The sequence below is a fragment of the Brassica napus genome, chromosome C4 (genome assembly GCF_020379485.1).
Source record: "Brassica napus cultivar Da-Ae chromosome C4, Da-Ae, whole genome shotgun sequence".
NCBI classification, from domain to species: domain Eukaryota; kingdom Viridiplantae; phylum Streptophyta; class Magnoliopsida; order Brassicales; family Brassicaceae; genus Brassica; species Brassica napus.
The window spans coordinates 26,377,421-26,397,509 of NC_063447.1; the positions used below are offsets into that span (position 1 = coordinate 26,377,421).

The following is a 20,089-nucleotide window of genomic DNA, read 5'->3' on the forward strand; positions in this document are numbered from 1 at the left end:
GCATAAAAAGTCAATGTACACAACCGCAAGAGTTCAAACGAGCTATTATGGCACCGTGAAGTGGATGATAACCAAAAATTGACACAAAGACAATCAATTACTGTTGGAGATAAACATGAAGTTAACTTGGGCCTCAAGTTATACCAATTCTAATGAGTTTAGGATTAGGATAGTTTCCTAATGAGTTTATGAAATATAATCTCTATATAAAGAGTTGCAAGAGTGTTACATACCTTTGGGAGTTTTAGAGATTGAGATTAAGGTTTTTGAGTGTTTCCTTAAGAAATTAATAAAGAGAGTTCTTTATTCGAGTTCTTATAACCTTTGAGACTAGATTTGGTATCAGAGCCATTACTTTCACGATTCAATCATGAAAGATATCGTGGTAGCGAAGGCAAAAGAAGGAGGAGGTCCATCGTCGATCAAGTGTCCAATGCTAAACGTAACAAACTATACAGTGTGGGCTATGAGAATAAAAATTCTACTCAAAGTCCATAAAGTATGGGAGATTGTGGAGACTGAATCGGATGCATCAGACAAGAACGACATGGCAACGGCGCTTCTATTTCAATCGATCCTGGAAGCCCTAATTCTACAAGTAGGTGAGTTGGAGACTGCAAAGAAGGTTTGGGATGCAATTAAAGCTCGACACGTAGGTGCAGACAGAGTGCGAGAAGCGAGACTACAAACTCTTATGGCTGAGTTTGATCGTCTTAAGATGAAGGACAACGAGAGCATTGATGAATTTACTGGTAAATTGTCTGAAATATCGACAAAATCAGCGGCATTTGGAGAAAACATGGAAGAATCTAAACTCGTAAAGAAATTCTTATCGAGCATACCCAGAAAAAAGTATATCCACATAGTCGCATCGCTTGAACAAATCCTCGATCTCAAGACGACTAGCTTTGAAGATATCATAGGTCGCTTAAAAACCTATGAAGAACGGATATGCGATGAAGAAGAAGAACATCAAGACAATCAACAAAGCAAATTAATGTACACTAACATGGAGTCTCAATCAAACCAAGAGTATTATAATGGCTATAGAGGAAGAGGTCGAGGAGGTCGTGGCTACTATAGAGGGAGAGGACGAGGTCGCTCGTATTGGGACAGAAAAGATGCATCCAGAGTAACCTGTTTCAGGTGTGATAAGATAGGACACTTCGCTGCAACATGTCCAGACAGATTGCTTAAGCTCTCTGAGGCACAAGAAAGTAAAGAAGATGACACACAAGAGGCTGATAAATTAATGATGCATGAAGTGGTCTATCTTAATGAAAGAAGCGTGAGACCTAAGGAGTTTGAATCAAGCATGGATGGAGATAAGATTTGGTACCTGGACAACGGTGCTAGCAATCATATGACAGGAAACAAAAGCTACTTCAAGAGCATCGACGAAACCGTTACAGGAAAGGTAAGGTTCAGGGAAGGGTTCCATCTTGTTCATCACCCAAGCCGGCAAACAAAAACTCCTGTCTGAAGTATATTTTCTACCAAACCTAAGAAGCAACATCATTAGTCTTGGTCAAGCTACAGAGGCTGGGTGCGATGTAAGGATGAGAGAAGACTACCTTACACTTCATGATAGGGATGGTAACTTGATCGTAAAAGCTAACAGGTCAAGGAATTGTCTCTACAAAGTACTTATGGAGATAGGCGACACAAAGTGCTTAAAACTAGAAGTGCAGAGTGATTCAGCGAGATGGCATGCAAGGTTGGGTCACATTGGAGTCGATTCAATGAAGCTAATGATACGAAAGGAGCTAGTCCATGGTATACCTAAAATAGAAGTAGAAAGAGAAACATGTGAATCATGCTTACGAGGCAAGCAAACGAGACAGGTCTTTCCACAAGCAACAAGCTATCGAGCAGCAGAGCCACTGGAACTCATCCACGGAGACCTATGCGGTCCCATTACACCAGCCACTGCAGCAGGAAACAGATACATATTTGTACGTGTGGATGATCATTCACATTATATGTGGACCATTCTACTGAAAAATAAAGGAGATGCATTCGATAAGTTCAAAATCTTCAAGACAATGGTTGAACAAGAAGCGAAAACAAGCATTAAGACACTAAGGACCGACAGAGGTGGAGAATTCACGCCCATTGAGTTTCAAAGATTCTGTGAAGTGTCTGGAATTCAAAGACATCTAACTGCTCCGTATACACCGCAGCAGAACGGAGTTGTGGAGAGACGTAATAGAACTTTGATGGAGATGACAAGGAGTATTCTAAAGCATATGAATATTCCTAATTATCTTTGGGGAGAAGCCATACGACATGCTACTTATCTTATCAACCAGGTTGGAACACGGACGTTGGATTCACAGACTCCCTACGAAGCCTTTAAGAAGAAGAAGCCGAGTGTAAAGCACCTTAGAGTATTCGGGTGTATAGGGTATGCAAAAGTTGATGCACCTCACCTAAGAAAGCTGGACGACAGATCAAGAACTCTAGTGCATCTCGGGACAGAACCAGGCTCCAAAGCTTATAGAATGCTCGATCCAACCAGCAGAAAAATAATAGTAAGCATGGACGTTGTGTTCGATGAGCACAAGACATGGAAGTGGTACAACTCAAGTGAAGAAGTCAAGGAACCAGGAAGATATAAGATCAGCTTCAGAACCTTTGGGAATCAAGGTATAAGTGATGATGGCAATGAAGAAGAAACAGAGGATCTGGACAGCGTTAATAACGCCCCAAATAGCGATGTCGAGGAACTCTCTTCTGAAGAAGACATCATCACCGAGGATTCAAACCTACGGAGATCAACAAGGGTATCTAAACCACCAGGCTACTTGAGCGATTACATATGTCTAGCAGAAGCCGAAGGAGAGAGGCTACTATTACTCATGAACGAAGAGCCTTGGGATTTTAAAGATGCAATAGAAGAGAAGGTGTGGAAGAAAGCATGTGAGGATGAAATATCTTCTATTATCAAGAACAAAACGTGGGAGTTGGTGGATCTACCCGAAGGAGTTAACCCAATAGGTCTAAAGTGGATCTTCAAAATCAAGTGTAATTCAGATGGAAGCATAAACAAACATAAGTCAAGACTTGTAGCAAAGGGCTCCATTTAGAGACATGGGATAGACTTTAAGGAAGTCTTTGCGCCAGTAGCGCGCATTGAAACCGTGAGATTCATAATAGCGATTGCAGCTTGTAATGGCTGGAAAGTACACCACTTAGATGTTAAGACTGCCTTTCTCCACGGGGACATAAAGGAAGACGTGTACGTAACACAACCAGAGGGGTTTGTGATCAAAGGAAGTGAGAATAAAGTGTATAAACTTAAGAAGACGTTATATGGATTGAGGCAAGCTCCAAGAGCTTGGAATGAAAAGCTCAATAGGGTGCTTGAAGACTTAAACTTCAAGCAGTGTTCCAAGGAACCCTCCCTGTACTGAAAACAAACCAGAGATGTACTCCTCCTAGTGGCCATGTATGTTGACGATCTTCTCATTACCAGATCAAGTGAAGTGATGATCATCGATTTCAAGAAAGAGATGTCTACAATATTTGAGATGAGTGATTTGGGATTACTAACATATTATCTTGGAATCGAGGTCATAGAGAGTGAAGACGGGATAACACTAAACCAAGGAAGATATGCGACTAAGATTCTACAAGAAGCAGGAATGGAGGATTGCAATGCAGTTCACACACCAATAGATGCAGGTTTGGTTCTATCAAAAGCGTCGAAGGAACAGAATGCGGATGAGAAGGAGTTCAGACGCAATATAGGATGTCTAAGGTACCTACTACACACACGTCCTGATCTCGCGTATAGTGTGGGTCTGTTGAGCCGATACATGCACGAACCAAAGACATCTCATGTGGCTGCGTTGAAGCACATACTAAGGTACTTAAAAGGCACTAGTTCTCACGGCCTTACTTTCAGTCGAGCAAAGAAGATGGAGTTAGTTGGGTTTAGTGACAGCAGCCATAACATAGATGAAGATGATGGGAGAAGTACAACGGGGCATGTTTTCTACTTGAACAAATGTCCCATTACATGGTGCTCGCAGAAACAAGAGACAGTCGCATTATCATCCTGTGAAGCAGAGTTTATGGCTGCCACTGAAGCTGCTAAACAAGCAATATGGTTGCAAGAGCTAATGGAAGAGATCACCGAGAAATCGTGTAAGAAGGTAATGATATGTATCGACAACAAGTCAGCAATAGCGTTAACAAAGAATCCTGTATTTCATGGACGCAGCAAGCACATTCACAAGCGATATCACTTCATAAGAGAATGTGTAGAGAATGAGCAAGTAGAGGTTCAACATGTGCCAGGCGTGGAGCAAAGAGCAGACATTTTAACTAAGGCACTTGGGAGAATCAAGTTCAAAGAGATGAGAGAATTAGTTGGAGTTCAAGACATAGTTAACTTCAAGTTTAAAGGGGAGAATGTTGGAGATAAACATGAAGTTATACCAATTCTAATGAGTTTAGGATTAGGATAGTTTCCTAATGAGTTTAGGAAATATAATCTCTATATAAAGAGTTGCAAGAGTGTTGCATACCTTTGAGAGTTTAAGAGATTGAGATTAAGGTTTTTGAGTGTTTCCTTAAGAGATTAATAAAGAGAGTTCTTTATTCGAGTTCTTATAACCTTTGAGACTAGAATTACTACCCGAGAACTGTCTCCACTATTGTGACCTCCGAGAACCGAAAGCCAAATTCTATGCTGTGAAATCCCTACTTCGGTGTCAATGGAATATGAATATACAAATTGAACCAAGAGGAGAAAACTTTGGATAAAATCCATCCCTTAAACTCTCGGATATGACTGAAGGAAGCCGTGATGAGAAGCTATTGTATACCAAAATCTGGAGTGACCAAAAGTCATAGACGATATTCGGAATCCACCGGAGACCAGTGGATACAACCACAAACCACACCCACACGAGCCTGAACAAAACTAGCACCATAACTCATGCGCGCCATAGCTCTAGAACCGTCGCCAAGGACAAAGACCACCAGTGACCACCTGACCACGGAGATGAAGAACTGGTCGACATCGACACAAAAAAGAATCTGAGACCAAAAAATTCGAAGAAGGATGAGCCCACGACCCAGAAACATAGCAGACCACCACGTGGCCGAATTGGAGCTTCAACCCATCACTCCACAACAAACGATGGAGAAAAACATTGTAGATCTAGAACAGAAAAAAAAAAAATCTATGCCCAACTCAAAAATATGACCACCCCAAACAATCCCTTCAGCAACCTCATTGAGACTCCAAAAGTAGCTGAGACGTCTCCGACGACAAACCCCTCGCCAGCGGAGAACACTGGTTAGAAATCCTACTCCAGAACATGCAACATGTTGGAAGAGAAGCATGCGGCCAAAGAGCAGCAAGAGAGAAGACATGAAAACGAAGAGAGGGCACCTCCGCCCCCAGCCGCCGCGCTGGGTATAGGAGGATAATGATATGTTTTGGATATACTCATGTATTGTGGAGAAAATGATGTAATTAGTTATAGGAGTTATCTCTAACTAACTACCTAATGTCGGTGGTCGTTATAATATATAAACAGAGGTGAACATATGAATAAACACAACTTTTCCATCAGATTCACATGGTATCAGAGCTCCAATCTGAATAACGTGTGCATCAAGAAATTTCTACTTAAATAATTTTTCGTGGTTATAATGGGAGATCAAGACGAATCGAAGCCATTCATGGCAAAACAGGGAGAGAAGATGGTGATATCGCCATATTCCTTGTTCTCTTCAGACAACCCAGGTGATTTAATCACCTGTTCAGTGAAAGGAGACAACTATAACGAGTGGTCGATGGAGATGAAGAATGCTCTCAGAGCAAAGAAGAAGACAGGTTCATAGATGGAACATTACCGAAGCCAACGAAAGACACTCCAGAGTTGGAGTCTTGGTTGAGCGTGAACTCGATGATAGTGGGTTGGATCAGATTCTCCATAGAGCCAAGGGTCAGATCTACTGTGACCTTTATCATAGATGGAACATTACCGAAGCCAACGAAAGACACTCTAGAGTTGGAGTCTTGGTTGAGCGTGAACTTGATAATAGTGGGTTGGATCAGATCCTCCATAGAGCCAAGGGTCAGATCTACTGTGACCTTTACCATAGAAGCTCATAAATTGTGGGAAAACCTGAAGAAAAGGTTTGAAGTTGGGAATAAGGTGCGGATTCACCATTTGATGGAGCAACTGGCCTCGTGCAGAAAAAACGGGCAAGCTGTGATTGACTATTATGGCCGATTAGAGGTGATGTGGGAGGAACTACAGCCGTATAGACCTCCTCCTGCATGCAATTGCTCAGCAGCTACGACATATGTGAAGGAACGAGAAGACGAACGCGTTCACCAGTTTATAATGCACTTGGATGAGTCAAGATTTGGCAACGTGGTGATGGCAATTATTGAAGCTGATGAACTGCCAAACTTGGGAAAGGTTTACGCTAAGATAATAAGAGGGGAAGCTCCGTTGAATTCAGTGAAGTCGCGAGAAGTTGTCTTGCAAGAAGCAATTGGCTTTGTTTCTTGGCGTGAGGGTCAAGCAGAGGACTCTGCAACAAAGAGGGACGCTCGGGAAGTTTATGCTGCAAGATCCGATACTAGCAGCGGTAATTATGGAAACAGAGCAAGGGATCGTATTTGCTCGAACTGCGGGAAGACAGGTCATGAGAAGAACAACTGCTGGAAAATTGTTGGTTATCCCGAATGGATGAATGAAAGACGAGGAAGAGGCTCAGGAAGAGGAGGTCGTGGAGGCTCCAATGGAAGAGGTGGAGGTCGTGGCACTGCGCATACTGCGCATGCAACGAACTCTTATGGTTCTAGTGGGTCAGACTTCACTCCTGAGCAATGGAAGGCGATTACTGCAATCATAAATGATGGGAAGTCAAGTAATCAGTCTGAGATGATTAAAATAAAAAGCAATTGCTTGGGGTCATATAGACAGGAACCTCCCATCTTCCTTTTTCAAAACCCTCTCTGTGGAGTTGAGGATTCTTTTGAAAAGAAAAAATAAAATTTTGATAGATACAGAGGATTTTATTTTTTTTTATTTTTTTTTGTTTTTACGGCAAACGGCTATTTTATTACTCAAACTTGAGGTGGCCTTGGGAGCCAGACCGGAATAGAACAACCAATAAAACATAAGGATCTATGAAAAGAACGTGCATTCTTAGCTAGCGAATCCGTAATCTCATTATGCATCCTTGGGAAGTAGCTGATCTTGAAGTCTGAAAAACACAACCGAAGAGTTTGAATGATCTCCAGCTCTGTTGAGAAGGTGGGCCAATCTTGTGGCTGTTCTAACATCGCAATCAGGTCCTTGCAGTCCGTCCCAAACCTCTGACAGTACGAGTGCTGTATCATGCTCTCTATTGCCCACTGTAGCGCTTCCAGTTCTGAGTGTAACGCTGTCTCCCTCCTCTGCAAGTTCCTTGATCCCATGAGTTGTATCTTCCCCATTGTATCCTTCCAAACCCATCCCATTCCACTGAATTGAGCTGTAGAGGTCCATGAACCATCCACCATACAAATATCACCCAAGCTTAAGGCTTGTGTTTCTTCATTAGTCTGTACCTGTGGCGATACCGGTTCAGTGTCTCTTGCGTTGTACCAAGCTTGGCACTCACTCTCTTCATACCTGACTAGTTCCAGTGGATCTCTATTTATGCCTCTAAACAACTTATCATTTCTAGCTTTCCATATGTACCAAATTATCCAAGGATAAGGATCTCTATCGTCTTCTGGCTCCAGAATACCATTCTTTCTCCAAAAAAGATAGTCCATATTAGCGTAAATACTTGGTACCGGGAATATTTCAGGGCTCGATGGCGTTGATGATAACTCCCATGCTTGTAAGGCCGGTGGACACTCAAAGATAGCATGAGTAACGGTCTCTTCTGGTGCTCTACATCTTGGACAATAATTGTCGCATCGCATGTTACGGCGTACCAGATTCCTTGTTACCGCTACCTGTCCTGATATTAATTGCCATATAAGATGGGAGATCTTTTGTGGCGCTTTTACCTTGGAGTTTTGTAATGCTGGGTTGTAAAACTTCTAAATCCTCCTCATCCCTCATCAAGTTTGTAGCAACCCAATACCCCGATTTAACAGTATATTGTCCATTCTTTGAGTAACTCCAGCAAAATGTATCACGTCGATAGGTAGGGCTTATGGCCAAACTCAGGATCAGCGGAATATCTTCTTGAGCTATATATTGTTCCAGTAAACGAACATCTCATTCCTTTGTAGCTGGATGTATAAGACTGCTTACGATCATCCTTGGGTTCACTGCTGGAGCCCGGGACTGAGCTGGTCTAGCTGGCGTCGAAGGGATCCAAAGGTCCTCCCACACATTGATTTCATACCCTGAGTGCACTTTACTTCTGATGCCCAAAAGTAATAGCTTCCTCGCTGCAGTCATACTTGTCCATACATACGATGGGGTATCTGATGTGCCCATTCGCAACGGCGAACTGAGACGATAATATCTCCCCCGAATAACTCTCGCTACTAATGAGTCAGGAAATTGCACAAGTCGCCAAAGCTGTTTAGCTAAAAGAGCTAGATTAAATTCATGGATCATGCGGAACCCAATTCCCCACTCCTCTCTAGGCGCACACATCTTTTTCCATTTTGCCCAATGGATTCCTCTTTTTGGAGGGTTCGAGCTCCACCAGAATTATGCAACGGCACTCGCTAGATTCTCACAAATCTCCAAAGGGAGAACAAAGGTGGACATGACATAGGTCGGAAGAGCTAACAATATTGATTTAATCAACACCTCCTTTCCTCCCTTCGATAACCATCTACCAGTCCAGCCATTTACCCTATGTAGGAGCTTCTCCTTTAAGAAAGCAAATAATTTGCCCTTTGATCCACTAATATCCTCTGGGATTCCTAGATATGAGCCCATCCCGCCTTCGTTTTGTATACCAAGAGTATTCTTGATTTGCTGCCTATCATTCGATGGAACCCTTTTACCAAAGAGTAATGAGGATTTGTCAAAATTAATGCGTTGGCCTGATGCTTTCTCATATTTCTTTACTACTTTCATAACTTCTTCACATTCATGGGGCTCCGCCTTACAGAAAAAAAGGCTATCATCAGCAAAGAGAAGGTGAGATACCGAGGGGCAAGCGCGAGCGGCTCGCATCCCCGTTATCTTCCCTTGATTCTCTGCTTGATTAAGAAGGCTAACGAGCGCTTCCGTGCATAGAATAAATATGAAAAGAGACAAAGGATCTCCTTGGCGTAAACCTCTCTCAGGAACAATGTTTCCCCTTGGTTCTCCATTCATGAGGACTTTATACTTGACCGAAGTGATGCATCTCATAATCCAGTCAATCCACATTTCTGCAAAACCCATCTTTCTCATAACTGCCTCAATGAATGACCACTCCATCCTATCATATGCTTTGCTCATATCTGTTTTTATGGCCATCCGTTTAACCCGTCCTCCTGGTTTAGTTCTCAAAGCGTGGAACATCTCCTGAGCTATCATGATATTATCTGTAATCTGTCTCCCAGCTACGAAGGCTGACTGTGTCTCCGATATTCTCTGTGGAAGAACCTTCTTTAATCTTTGGCATAAGACCTTAGAAATTATCTTGTAGCTGATATTACATAGACTGATAGGTCTAAATTTAGTCATCTCATTCGGTTTTGTCGTCTTAGGGATTAAGCAAATATTTGTATCATTAAGACCATGTGCCATTGTCCCTTCGAAAAGGAATTGATTAACCATACGAGTTAAATCATCTTTGACAATATCCCAAAACTTCTGGTAAAAGAGTGTTGACATTCCATCTGGTCCTGGAGCTTTTTCCGGATGCATAGCGAACAACGCCAATTTAACCTCCCATTCAGTTACTGGGGCTGTAAGCTCCGCATTTATCATCCCATTAATAGTTGTCGAAACCTTTGATAGCGCCTCAGCTATATCCTCTGGGTTAGACGATTCAAATATTTGCCTAAAATAGCTAGTAGCAATGGCTACTAATCCCTCCTCATCCTCCACCAAATTTCCATTTTCATCAAGGAGTTGCGTTATCCTATTCTTTGCTCTCCTTTGCTTCACCAGTGCATGGAAATATTTTGAGTTCCTATCACCTTCCCTTAACCAGAGGACCCTACTTTTCTGTCTCCAAAACATCTCTTCTGCCTTAAGAGCAGTAGATAGCTCCTTCAGAGCCTCCGATATTTCCTCTGAAGTAGCATCATCATTCGAATACAGCCCCTCCACCTTCTCTTTGAGTTCCTCGACTAGCTTTTCCGAATTCACATTTTTTTCTCTCCTCCATTGACTCAAAGCTTTTATACAGCTAGCTATATGCTCCATTATATTCGCTTCGGGAGGCAGGTCCTCTGATTTCCAGCCTTCCAGAATGACTTTCCTTAGCTCCTCATTATCAAGCCAACGCTTATCAAATTTAAATTTTTTCTTTTTCCTGACTGGCTTTGTGAGAATATCCGCAAGGATCAGACGATGATCTGATCCCCACAGCCTAAGGTACTTTGTCGCTGTATGAGGAAACTTTTCATGCCAATCTTCATTACCCACTACTCTATCCAATCTGCATCTAACAGTTGTTCCTCCTGATCTTTTCCCAACCCATGAAAGCTTATTCCCAGTAAATGGAAATTCCAGCATTCCACAGTGGCTTAGCATCTGCTTAAAAGGCAAGAAGGAACTATCGGAACGCTTCCTTCCTCCCACTTTCTCATTGTGATCAGTTATTTCATTAAAATCACCTATCATGAACCAAGGTCCATTTCGTGTGGTTGAGAAACGCGTAAGACGTTCCCATACTTGTTCCCTACGCTCTAATACAGGGTCTCCATAAACAAACGTCATAAAGACTTTTATTCCATCAATGACTGCTTCGATGTCAATCATTCTGTTATTTGCAAATAAAACATTAACTTGAAATTCATCCATAAACAAAAGAGCTAAACCTCCGCTAAGACCAAGTGGCTCAACGGTAAACAAATGATCAAATCCTAAGTCGGCCTGAATGTTTTGCAACAGTAGCCTCCTGTTCTTCGTCTCAGAAAGAAACACAAGTCCTGGGTGATGCTTCCGACACATCTCCGTAAGGCGTCGAACTGTGAGGTCGTTTCCAATCCCTCGACAGTTCCAACTGAGTTTCCTCATTGATAACGGTGGGATGAGTTTTTGGACCTCATCGAACCATCACCTTTGGACCCGTTTGACTCCTTTTTGGAACCTGACCGGTATCGTCCCGACTTGTCAACTCTCTCTGATGCAAGTGAACCAGCACGAGCCGTTCTTTTACTTGGAGAACCCCGACGGAGGATCTCAAACTTCCGGCTTGAGCTACCCAACGGGGCATTTCTCCTGACGCCGAGTCTCTTGTGCTTCACCTTCTTTTTCTCATCCACATTAGCACGATCAGCGTTCGATAGCTCATCAGCGTTCGATAGCTCATCTCCTTCCATCTCCATGAGCTAATCTCCCAAAAGATCATCCTCATTAACATCAGTATCCATTAATCCACTTTCCTGTTGATCCACAAGGTCCATATCACTTAAAGCTCCAATAATCTGACCATCCATGGGGCCTTTTGCTTGTGGAGAGAACGTGAGAATCCTTCCATTTGCAATGTCGTCAACCATGCTCCGAACCGTCACGTTTTCTGTAGATCTCAATCGTGACGGAGTAACAATTGTACTAGCCAGCTTCCTAGTACCAGGTGTGTCCTCTTTCTTTCCCTCACTGCTCGAGAGGTCATTACCGAAGTTCAAAGGCTCCTGAGGTCCCGTACCTAAGAATTGTTCATATGGAACAATCTCATTCTTCTTGTCAGCCGCACCACTACCATTCAGCTCAGAGTCTGTTGTGTTAATGAATTTTGGTTTAACTCGCCACGATCGTCCTTCATTGCGATCATAAGGCCCCGTACGAGCACGTCCACCACCATACCTGTCGCTCCTCCTGGACTCATCTTTGCGCCTGATAATCCTATCAGCATGACTTCTATCACTTCGATCCTTCCCCCATGATCGGGAGTAGTTGTTGTTACTCTCACGTAGCCTATTACGCAGGTCCGGCTTTATCTCATACTCATGAGAGTTGCGAGAATACATCTCCCTTTTCATCAGCGAAGACTGATGATGGTTACGGTCACTACCTTGAGTATCACGAGCACTTTGACGAGCTGGTAACTGCATGCGTGTGAATACATCTGATCGTTCCAGTGAGGGTTGTATGACTTCGATGGAGGGACAATACCCTTTCTCATGTGAGAGCATGCCACAAGTGGTGCAATGCTTGAAGAGCTTATCATATTTAATCTCTATCGTGACCTCATCTCCTTCATATTCAACCTTTCGGGAGAACTTCAAAGGCCGTCGTGAGTCGACATCAATAAGCATACGTCCTTCCGTGAGCTCAATAGTATCAACATGACCAATTCGGCGACCTATATTCTTTAGGTTCGTGTCTGTCCACAGATGGAGAGGGAACCCGATCAACTGTACCCAAAACGGAATGATCCACGGGTAGTCGTCATGAACGATTGGCTCCCAACGAACCAACACGAACATACAAAAGTTATAATGGAATGGCCCCTTTGCCATGACGTAGTTAAGATCATCCATGTTTGAGAAGTTGAACAAAAACTTCCCATTCCCTAGATCATTAGCCGTGATTCTCTCTGCCAGGCCCCATTGTGCAGGCATCGTCTGAAGTAACTTCTCGACGTTCTGCTTCTTCGGGTTTAAAACCTTCCCGATCAAGGTCAAGCCAAGCTCCTTAATGGCAAATGAATCATCTCGATCCACCAACTTGATTGGCGCGTCATCATCTTCATATAAGATCCCCTTGCCTTTGATATCCGCATGATGCGCCGACTTCATACGAATCGATGACCCCATGTTACGATCTGGGGAATGACCTACCGTCTCTACGGTCTTGGTCGGAGGCTCAGCAAAGACTGAGTGTTGAAATATCACAGTTTAAGATCTCAGCAAAGACTGAGATTTGACAGGAGCACCACTGAAAGAGTACTGACCGTACGGTAGAGATCGATCGAATGCACCAAAGAGTGTATTGACATATACGATCAGGGATCAAGGTGTGTTTCTTGGGGAATACGTCAGTAATCTTTCTCCTCCTTTGCTACGAATCCAAAGGGACCACAAGGAGTGTGGATAGTCTCCCTTGTGCCGGAGAGGAAGCTGTCAGGAACGCGTTGGGACTGGATCGCCGTCGAGATCAACCAGATCTGGAAATCGCCATCTCTGTCGCTGGAAGCCCTAACCTAGACCCTAGTTTACTTTTATTGCCATCTCTCTCGCTGGAAGCCCTAACAGAGGAGTTTGAGTAGAGAGGAAAGAGAAGGTTTAAAGACCGTGTGTATAATTCTTCGAACATACATAGTTTTAATATAGATTGGGTAGGAGTGTATAATTGCTATTAAAAAAAACACCTCAGTATAAAAGTGTATTTTCCATTTCTGTAAATATTGCACTTATCTGTGTATAGGAGACGCAATTACACATGAAATAAAGAGAAACTGATTGACATCTCATTATCCTCTATATATTAATCGAGGAATATTTGAAAAGATATAACCTCAATTTTGTATTAATTAAAAAAGATCCATTGCTTATGTGTCAATCAATTAGGTAGTTAATTAATCTTACGTGTCAGCCTCACATTGAAATTGAAAAACATGTTGGTCCAATTCGATTTTTATATCTCATTAGAAACATTTAATATCAACTATATGATATCTTATGATATTAACTAAAGCAAGGTGACTATTTATTATATATTATTTTCTTAAATAAAATCTACTGAATTACCTAATGTGATTATGATATATATAGTAATTAATGATATTAAATAATGAGGATTTGCTAATAACCTATATGTTTTCTATCATTTTTGTTTAATTTTTTACTATTAAAATAAATTACACAATTACATTAATCATATATTAAAAATTTAGATTTTTTTGTATATGTTGTATTTTGAATTTTTCAAAACGAGTATAAATTATTAAAACTATTAAAAGTCTCATATAAACTTTTTTGATCAATGTTTAAATTTTTTTTCTATAATAAGATACAATGATAATAAAATCATATAAATAAATAATTTTATTTTAATAGGTGTTTATGTTGATATATATATATATATATATATATATACTTCATATCGTTTAATTTTATAATATATCATATACGATAGATTGTTTTGATTTATTTATTATAAAATAGTTGCGAATAAACAAGAGCAGTCATTTGATTTATATGTGCAAGTCAATTTATTACATAATAGTAATTGATTTCTTAGTTATTTAATATATAATTATTATTTTATTATTTCATATTATGCTGAAAAATATAAAATAAGTATTTATTCAGCACAAGGCGCAGATCTTAACCTAAGTATGTATCTCTTTAATAATTTTGAATCTTAAACATTTTTAAATCTCAAGCCAAAATAAAAGAAAGAAAATAAACTCAAAAATCAATATTTATATCGAGCAAGAACCAAAATGACACAAAAAGGAGATCATATCGAAGATAGATATGATTGGCACGTGAACGTAAACTTCTCATAACCATAATTAACTTTTAAATTGCTAAATCATGATATAAAACCGAGCTGACATAGTTTCATTGTAACCAAATAGTAGGCATGAGATTCTTCGACCTAAACGTTAGGTTTTTATGCGATAAATAATTTTTTTACCTAAAATATTTTTAAAAATGAGATCAGTTCATTAGTAAACAAATTATGTAATTAACAAAAAAGTTTATAAAAAATTGTTTAAGGGCCAAATATATTAATTCGATCAATAATATAAATTTGTTTTCCATACGATATTTCTTAAATAATTTTCATATAAATTTATCATGCGCAAGGCGCAGGTCTTATCCTACTTAGGATTAGTAAAAGAGAGTACATTTGTAAATATGTAATTTTTGATTTAAAAATAAATCAAAACAAATTTAATTTTATAACATGGATTTTTCAGATTTTGATTTGAGAAATAAGAATATATGATTTCTCTTCGGCCTCCTTTGGATTGACAACATAAGCCATTGTTTGGGGGCGTAAACTTTTATGTGAATTTTTACCTAGGAAATTCTGTATTATTTTCAATTAAGTTTAGACATCAAATAAAAAGAAAAAAATGTATTTTTGAATAGGGTCCTAAGTGATCATGGATCAGTCCTGAGGATCATATGGCTGAATTCTTCACATGAGATAATCAAAACATAATTCAATATGCTGCGTAACACAAAGATGGAGCTGTTTATGGTTCTCAGAGTCTCAGTCAACTCAGGCGCGGGGAGGAATCCCGACTCCAGTTTCCTCTGGTCAACAACAAGAGTTACTTCCTTTGTTCCAGTTTCTGATTTTTACAGTGGGATCCCAAGGAAACCCACAGATTTTCTACAACAAACAGTTGCAAGGTTTGAGAATTATCTTGGCGAGTCCCGCCAATGGGTTGAGGAGCTGGAGCAGTAGTTGTTTTGGATTCTGACAAGTATATTCGAATTATGTTTTAAGTGTGTGCTCCCAGTGGATTGAATTATGTTTTATAATTTTAAAAAATTAAGTTACTTAGAACTGAACATATGAAGTTTTCTATGGTATCTAAAAAAATCTTGTTTGAGAAGTATTTCATAAATATATAAGAAAAACAAATATGAAAGTCACAGAGCTGCTTGTGCTGGTGTTCATTGGAGTTGTGAGTGCGAATCATGGAGTAAGACAACTCCCAATGGGCTCAAACCTACCGAATTCGTGGATCAAATATTAGAATTTAAGCCTGTATGTGACGTAGGTGGCGCTGGAAGAGTTTTAACGGAAGCAACAACAATGAAAAAGGAAATTATAGTGACGCGCGCACACAAATGCTGGAGGTAGAGGTGGAAAATTGCAGTACATCATACTTAAACCCGTGGCCACTGTGGACTCACTACCTACAATAAAAAGATCCAGGGGTAAAATTTCTCATTGATCTCAATATTCTTCTAAAATTCCAATGTTCAAATATATCTAGACTTTGACCCAAGAAAACAATATATATCGAGACTATTAATTGAAACCTTAAAATGTGTAGAATGCTACAATGATATCATTTAAACGACAATTTTAATCAATTCATTAACAGAAAAATGGTTATTAGATTTTCTAACTGATGTACTAAAAAATTGATAACTTTTTATTTTAAATAGAAGTGTAGTGTTTGTATATTTATAACAAAATGCACTCAAAATCAATATAAAACCTTTTTCGAAATTTTGTTAAAAATAAATAACAAACAAAATAAATAAATATAAACAATATATCTTATTAATTCATAATCTAGAAAATGGCAACAAACGTAAGCATGTAGAGAGAGAAATCAAATTCTTTCCTGATTTAAATTCACAAAATATAAATATGATAGCAATCTATTTCTCAAAACACAAACAAGGAAGCTCACCTCGAGAGTGCTAAAGACCAGTCGCATTCTGCTGGCCACAACCGACGGCTCCTCCGCCTGTCCCATTACTGCCATCTGTTCCAGTTGAAGAGTCTTCACCGGCAGCCTACACTCACCCAACGATGTGGTAATGACACTTTGGTAAATGGTAAATATGCATAGATTTCATACTCTGAGTATGATATCATTACAAACATTTAATTTAATTAGGAGGGGTAAAATGACACTGAGCTAAATCCGAATATTATTAGTCTTACCATGCCATTCCCCTGATATAGTATGCATTGGCTATAACCGCACAAAAGCCTCTCCATTTTTTTAGAACTTCATCTGAAACCGAAGGAGTCGATGACCATCTGACGACCGTGGGTTGCGGAGTACACAAGATTGTGATGAAAACAATGCTAAGCCACAATATGCATTCATCCACCTAGCAAAAGTAATACGACCAACTGAAACTCATAAAGACAGAGGTAAAAAGTAAGCGATCACAAGTTCATGTTTATTAACTAACCTCGGACATCAAAATCTTGGACTTAGTTTGTGTGCTTCCGTGGTAACTCTCCATTCTATCGATCTCTAAACCTGATTCTTTCATAGCCATAAGTTCTTTTCTCAAATCTTCATCCGTGCAACCGAGCGCATATGCGTTCACACCAGCAGAAATGAATCCCTGAAGTTACACAACACATGTAAAGATGGTTATATGATCGAGAAGAAAGCAAGAACGAAGCTAGAATCAGTAAAAAAAGAAAAATTACTTTTAAGGTTTCGCCTTGACCGCGTTCAATCACGGTCCTGTAACGTCTTAAAAGACTTATCGCTATGTTGCGTGACGAACGGTACTCTTCATCCGAGTTGTTGCGTGAACGACAAAACTTGATGAAGTCGAAATAAATTACAAAAAATGCTCGGAAGCTACTCTATATGAATGAATAACATAGACTTAAAAAAATCACTTACCATCCAATTCCTTCGATGATTAACTTGGCCTGGTGGAGAAAAGGATGAGTGGTAACACTCTACATTGCTCCAAGGAACTCTTGATTCCGAGAAGACAGAACAGCTACTTATCAAATGACCAAAGGTAGTGGTTCTGTATCCGCGCGAAGGGGCATTGAAGCTAAAAGGAATGTGGAATTTGTTGATAGTTCCCGAGGGATGCACTGCTAACATGTCTGAACCATATCAATGAAGCGATGCGCTAACTTGTCACACATAGCAACACCAACAACACAAAACAGAGAAAATGAAACAACTCCATCAAAGCAAAAGAGAGAGATGAACTACTTTAGGAAATAAGATTCTAAGAGATTGATGTTCTACAGGAAAATAACTCATCTTACATGTTAAAATTCAAAACCTATTTCATATCTATTTACATTGTGCAATAAATCTCTACAAGTACAAAAAAAAAAAAAATCTCAAGTGATTTGGAGATTACCTGAAATTGGGATCTTGGAATATTTATGAGCTAAGAAAGGAAATCAAAAGCTCTGATATTTTGAAAAAATCAATATTTTATTAAAAACAATGATTGTTTAAGGATTAATTGTCATTTGAAATCACCAGATTCAGATACATCATATCATATGGGCTGATGCAGAAACTATAAAGATTACAGGTGTATATGTTGGTAAGAGGTGAATTTGAAGCCACCAATAATTTGAATGGCTGCCAAAAAATATTAAGTTTATCTGTGTTCAAGATTCCTTTCAGAACAGAGAAAAAAAAACAAGAATCGTAGGGCTCCCAAACGGCGCCGTTGAGAATGGGAAGAGGCACCTTCTGAATGACGAAGGGATATATTCAATTTAGAATTTCCAGTGATTTACTTTCAAATGACAAATTCACTACTATTCAAACATAAATTTTAAAAATTCATTTAAAATCCAGTAAATCCAGTGTATTGAATTTGATATTTGATAAAGTACTCTCAAGTCCACTATTATTGAAAATATTTTAAGTTCACTGTTATTGAAAATATTTTAAAATGTGAAATTTTATAGTTTCAAAAGATTTTAGAGTTTTTGGTTGGAGTTTCTTAGTTAAAAAATTTAAAACTCAAATCTCATGGTTTTAGATGATATTCTAAAATGTTTTAACAAAAATCATTTTAATCTTTGTAATTCATTGAAATCATCTGAAACCTCATTACAAATCAAATCATTTCAAATTTTAGATTAAATACACCCACCGAAGAGATTTCCCTTTTAGCAACTTTTATAGAAATACTTTTAGCTCGATGTAGAGAAGGAATTAAGTACAAATGACAATATTCGAAGAGTAATATTAATATTATAATAACCAAAAAACTTTCGATTCGAGAAAATATTTTTAATTTATTTTTCAATTTATCTATATTTATATATTTTTAGATTAAGGATACAAAAGTTACTTATCTCTTTAATGAATTCTTTTTGGCTTTAATAAAAAAAGACAATAGGATATTTGAGAGATTAACCTTTTTATTTAGGAAAACTACGTGAAGTATTGACCATCACATAGCTATGCAAACTAAACTAATGTAGCTACACGAGTATATGTTATACATGCTAACATCTATTAACTTAATGATGTTATGTAGTTAACATTACAAGCTTAATTTCATTAATCCAAAAATGACGTAGACATTAGAAACGTTAACTCCTTTGTTTTGGTCAGCTGCCCATTTCACTTATATCAAGTGTTGTTCATACGAGCCGATTCTCCGAGGAACATCTCCGTCTGTACTCTTTTTAATACTCATGTTTGATCAATTAAAATCTGACCCACATTGTTGCAGGCTGGGAATCAGGGTGGACGAGATGGATGATGGAAGCCAGGATGGATCGACCAAAAATATGATCGGATGGGCGATATGAATGGAATGCAAGTTGTAAACCTGAAAACAAATGCAAAACAAATGAGATGTGAATTCTACTATGATAAAACAAGATAAATAAAGATCGATAGGATGGAATTAGGCTGCTGGTCGTGTGACACTCTCAGCCTAATCAGTTGATGATTGAAGTGGATTGAGATGGTGCTTTGCTTGCTGGATGTGTATCACTCTCAAGCTTGGCAAACGAATTGGAATGGAAGGATGGGGAATTGAGGACGCCACAAGACTCCATGGAAGAAAATCATTCTTCAACTTGTGGAAGCTATCAAAGTAAGTCTGGAAATTTCAAATTATTTTTATCAGTGTCCAAACACAGATATAATGCACTTGCTTTTTGTCCAGAATGTTGAAAATATTTCAGGATGCAAAGAAGAAAGCTTCAAAGAAATCCCACCGGATAATCTTTTGTTGCTAGGAGGATCGACCAAAAAGATGGTCAGAACCGAGCCTACTAGAAGTATGAAGGACCATCCACTGAAGAGAAGCAATTCGAAATTCCATAGCAGAGGCGTGATCCTATCCTATTTGCTGAAAGAAGAGCCACCTGATGAACAATCCATCATTTGATCAAGCTGAGAGTGATATACATCCAGCAGCTTGATTCCGCCATATCTATCATTTTCCTTTGTTTATTTATCTTAGTTTATTCTTCATAACATTCGTATCTCATTCCTATTTCATTTGTTTCAGGTTTTACAATCGATTTCAGACCATATC

General features: G+C 39.2%; 3 protein-coding genes across 6 annotated transcripts; 2 read left to right on the plus strand and 1 right to left on the minus strand.

The window, feature by feature from the left end:
* The first annotated feature begins 370 nt into the window (after positions 1-370).
* LOC106373604 lies at positions 371-1,483 on the plus strand. The gene has a single exon (XM_013813757.2). It carries the CDS (start codon positions 371-373, stop codon positions 1,481-1,483), a length of 1,113 nt encoding a protein of 370 aa, XP_013669211.2.
* Positions 1,484-3,449: 1,966 nt separating this feature from the next.
* On the plus strand, positions 3,450-4,475 carry LOC125585937 (uncharacterized mitochondrial protein AtMg00810-like). Its single transcript, XM_048755668.1, has one exon. The coding sequence runs from the start codon at positions 3,450-3,452 to the stop codon at positions 4,473-4,475; it is 1,026 nt and encodes a 341-aa protein (XP_048611625.1).
* Positions 4,476-15,579: 11,104 nt separating this feature from the next.
* On the minus strand, positions 15,580-18,256 carry LOC106390182. Of its 4 annotated transcripts, none has more exons than XM_013830592.3 (7): positions 17,933-18,256; positions 17,452-17,666; positions 17,250-17,366; positions 17,003-17,161; positions 16,746-16,918; positions 16,489-16,594; positions 15,580-15,982 (listed from the first exon to the last, which is right to left on the minus strand). In XM_013830592.3, the coding sequence occupies exons 2-7, from the start codon at positions 17,662-17,664 to the stop codon at positions 15,953-15,955; spliced, it is 798 nt and encodes a 265-aa protein (XP_013686046.1). In that variant the 5' UTR covers positions 17,665-17,666; positions 17,933-18,256; the 3' UTR covers positions 15,580-15,952. The 4 variants fall into 4 exon arrangements, with proteins under 4 accessions (XP_013686046.1, XP_013686044.1, XP_013686045.1 ...); XM_013830590.3 differs by having other exon boundaries at positions 17,452-17,696; XM_013830591.3 differs by having other exon boundaries at positions 17,452-17,692; positions 17,933-18,247.
* Positions 18,257-20,089: the final 1,833 nt, after the last annotated feature.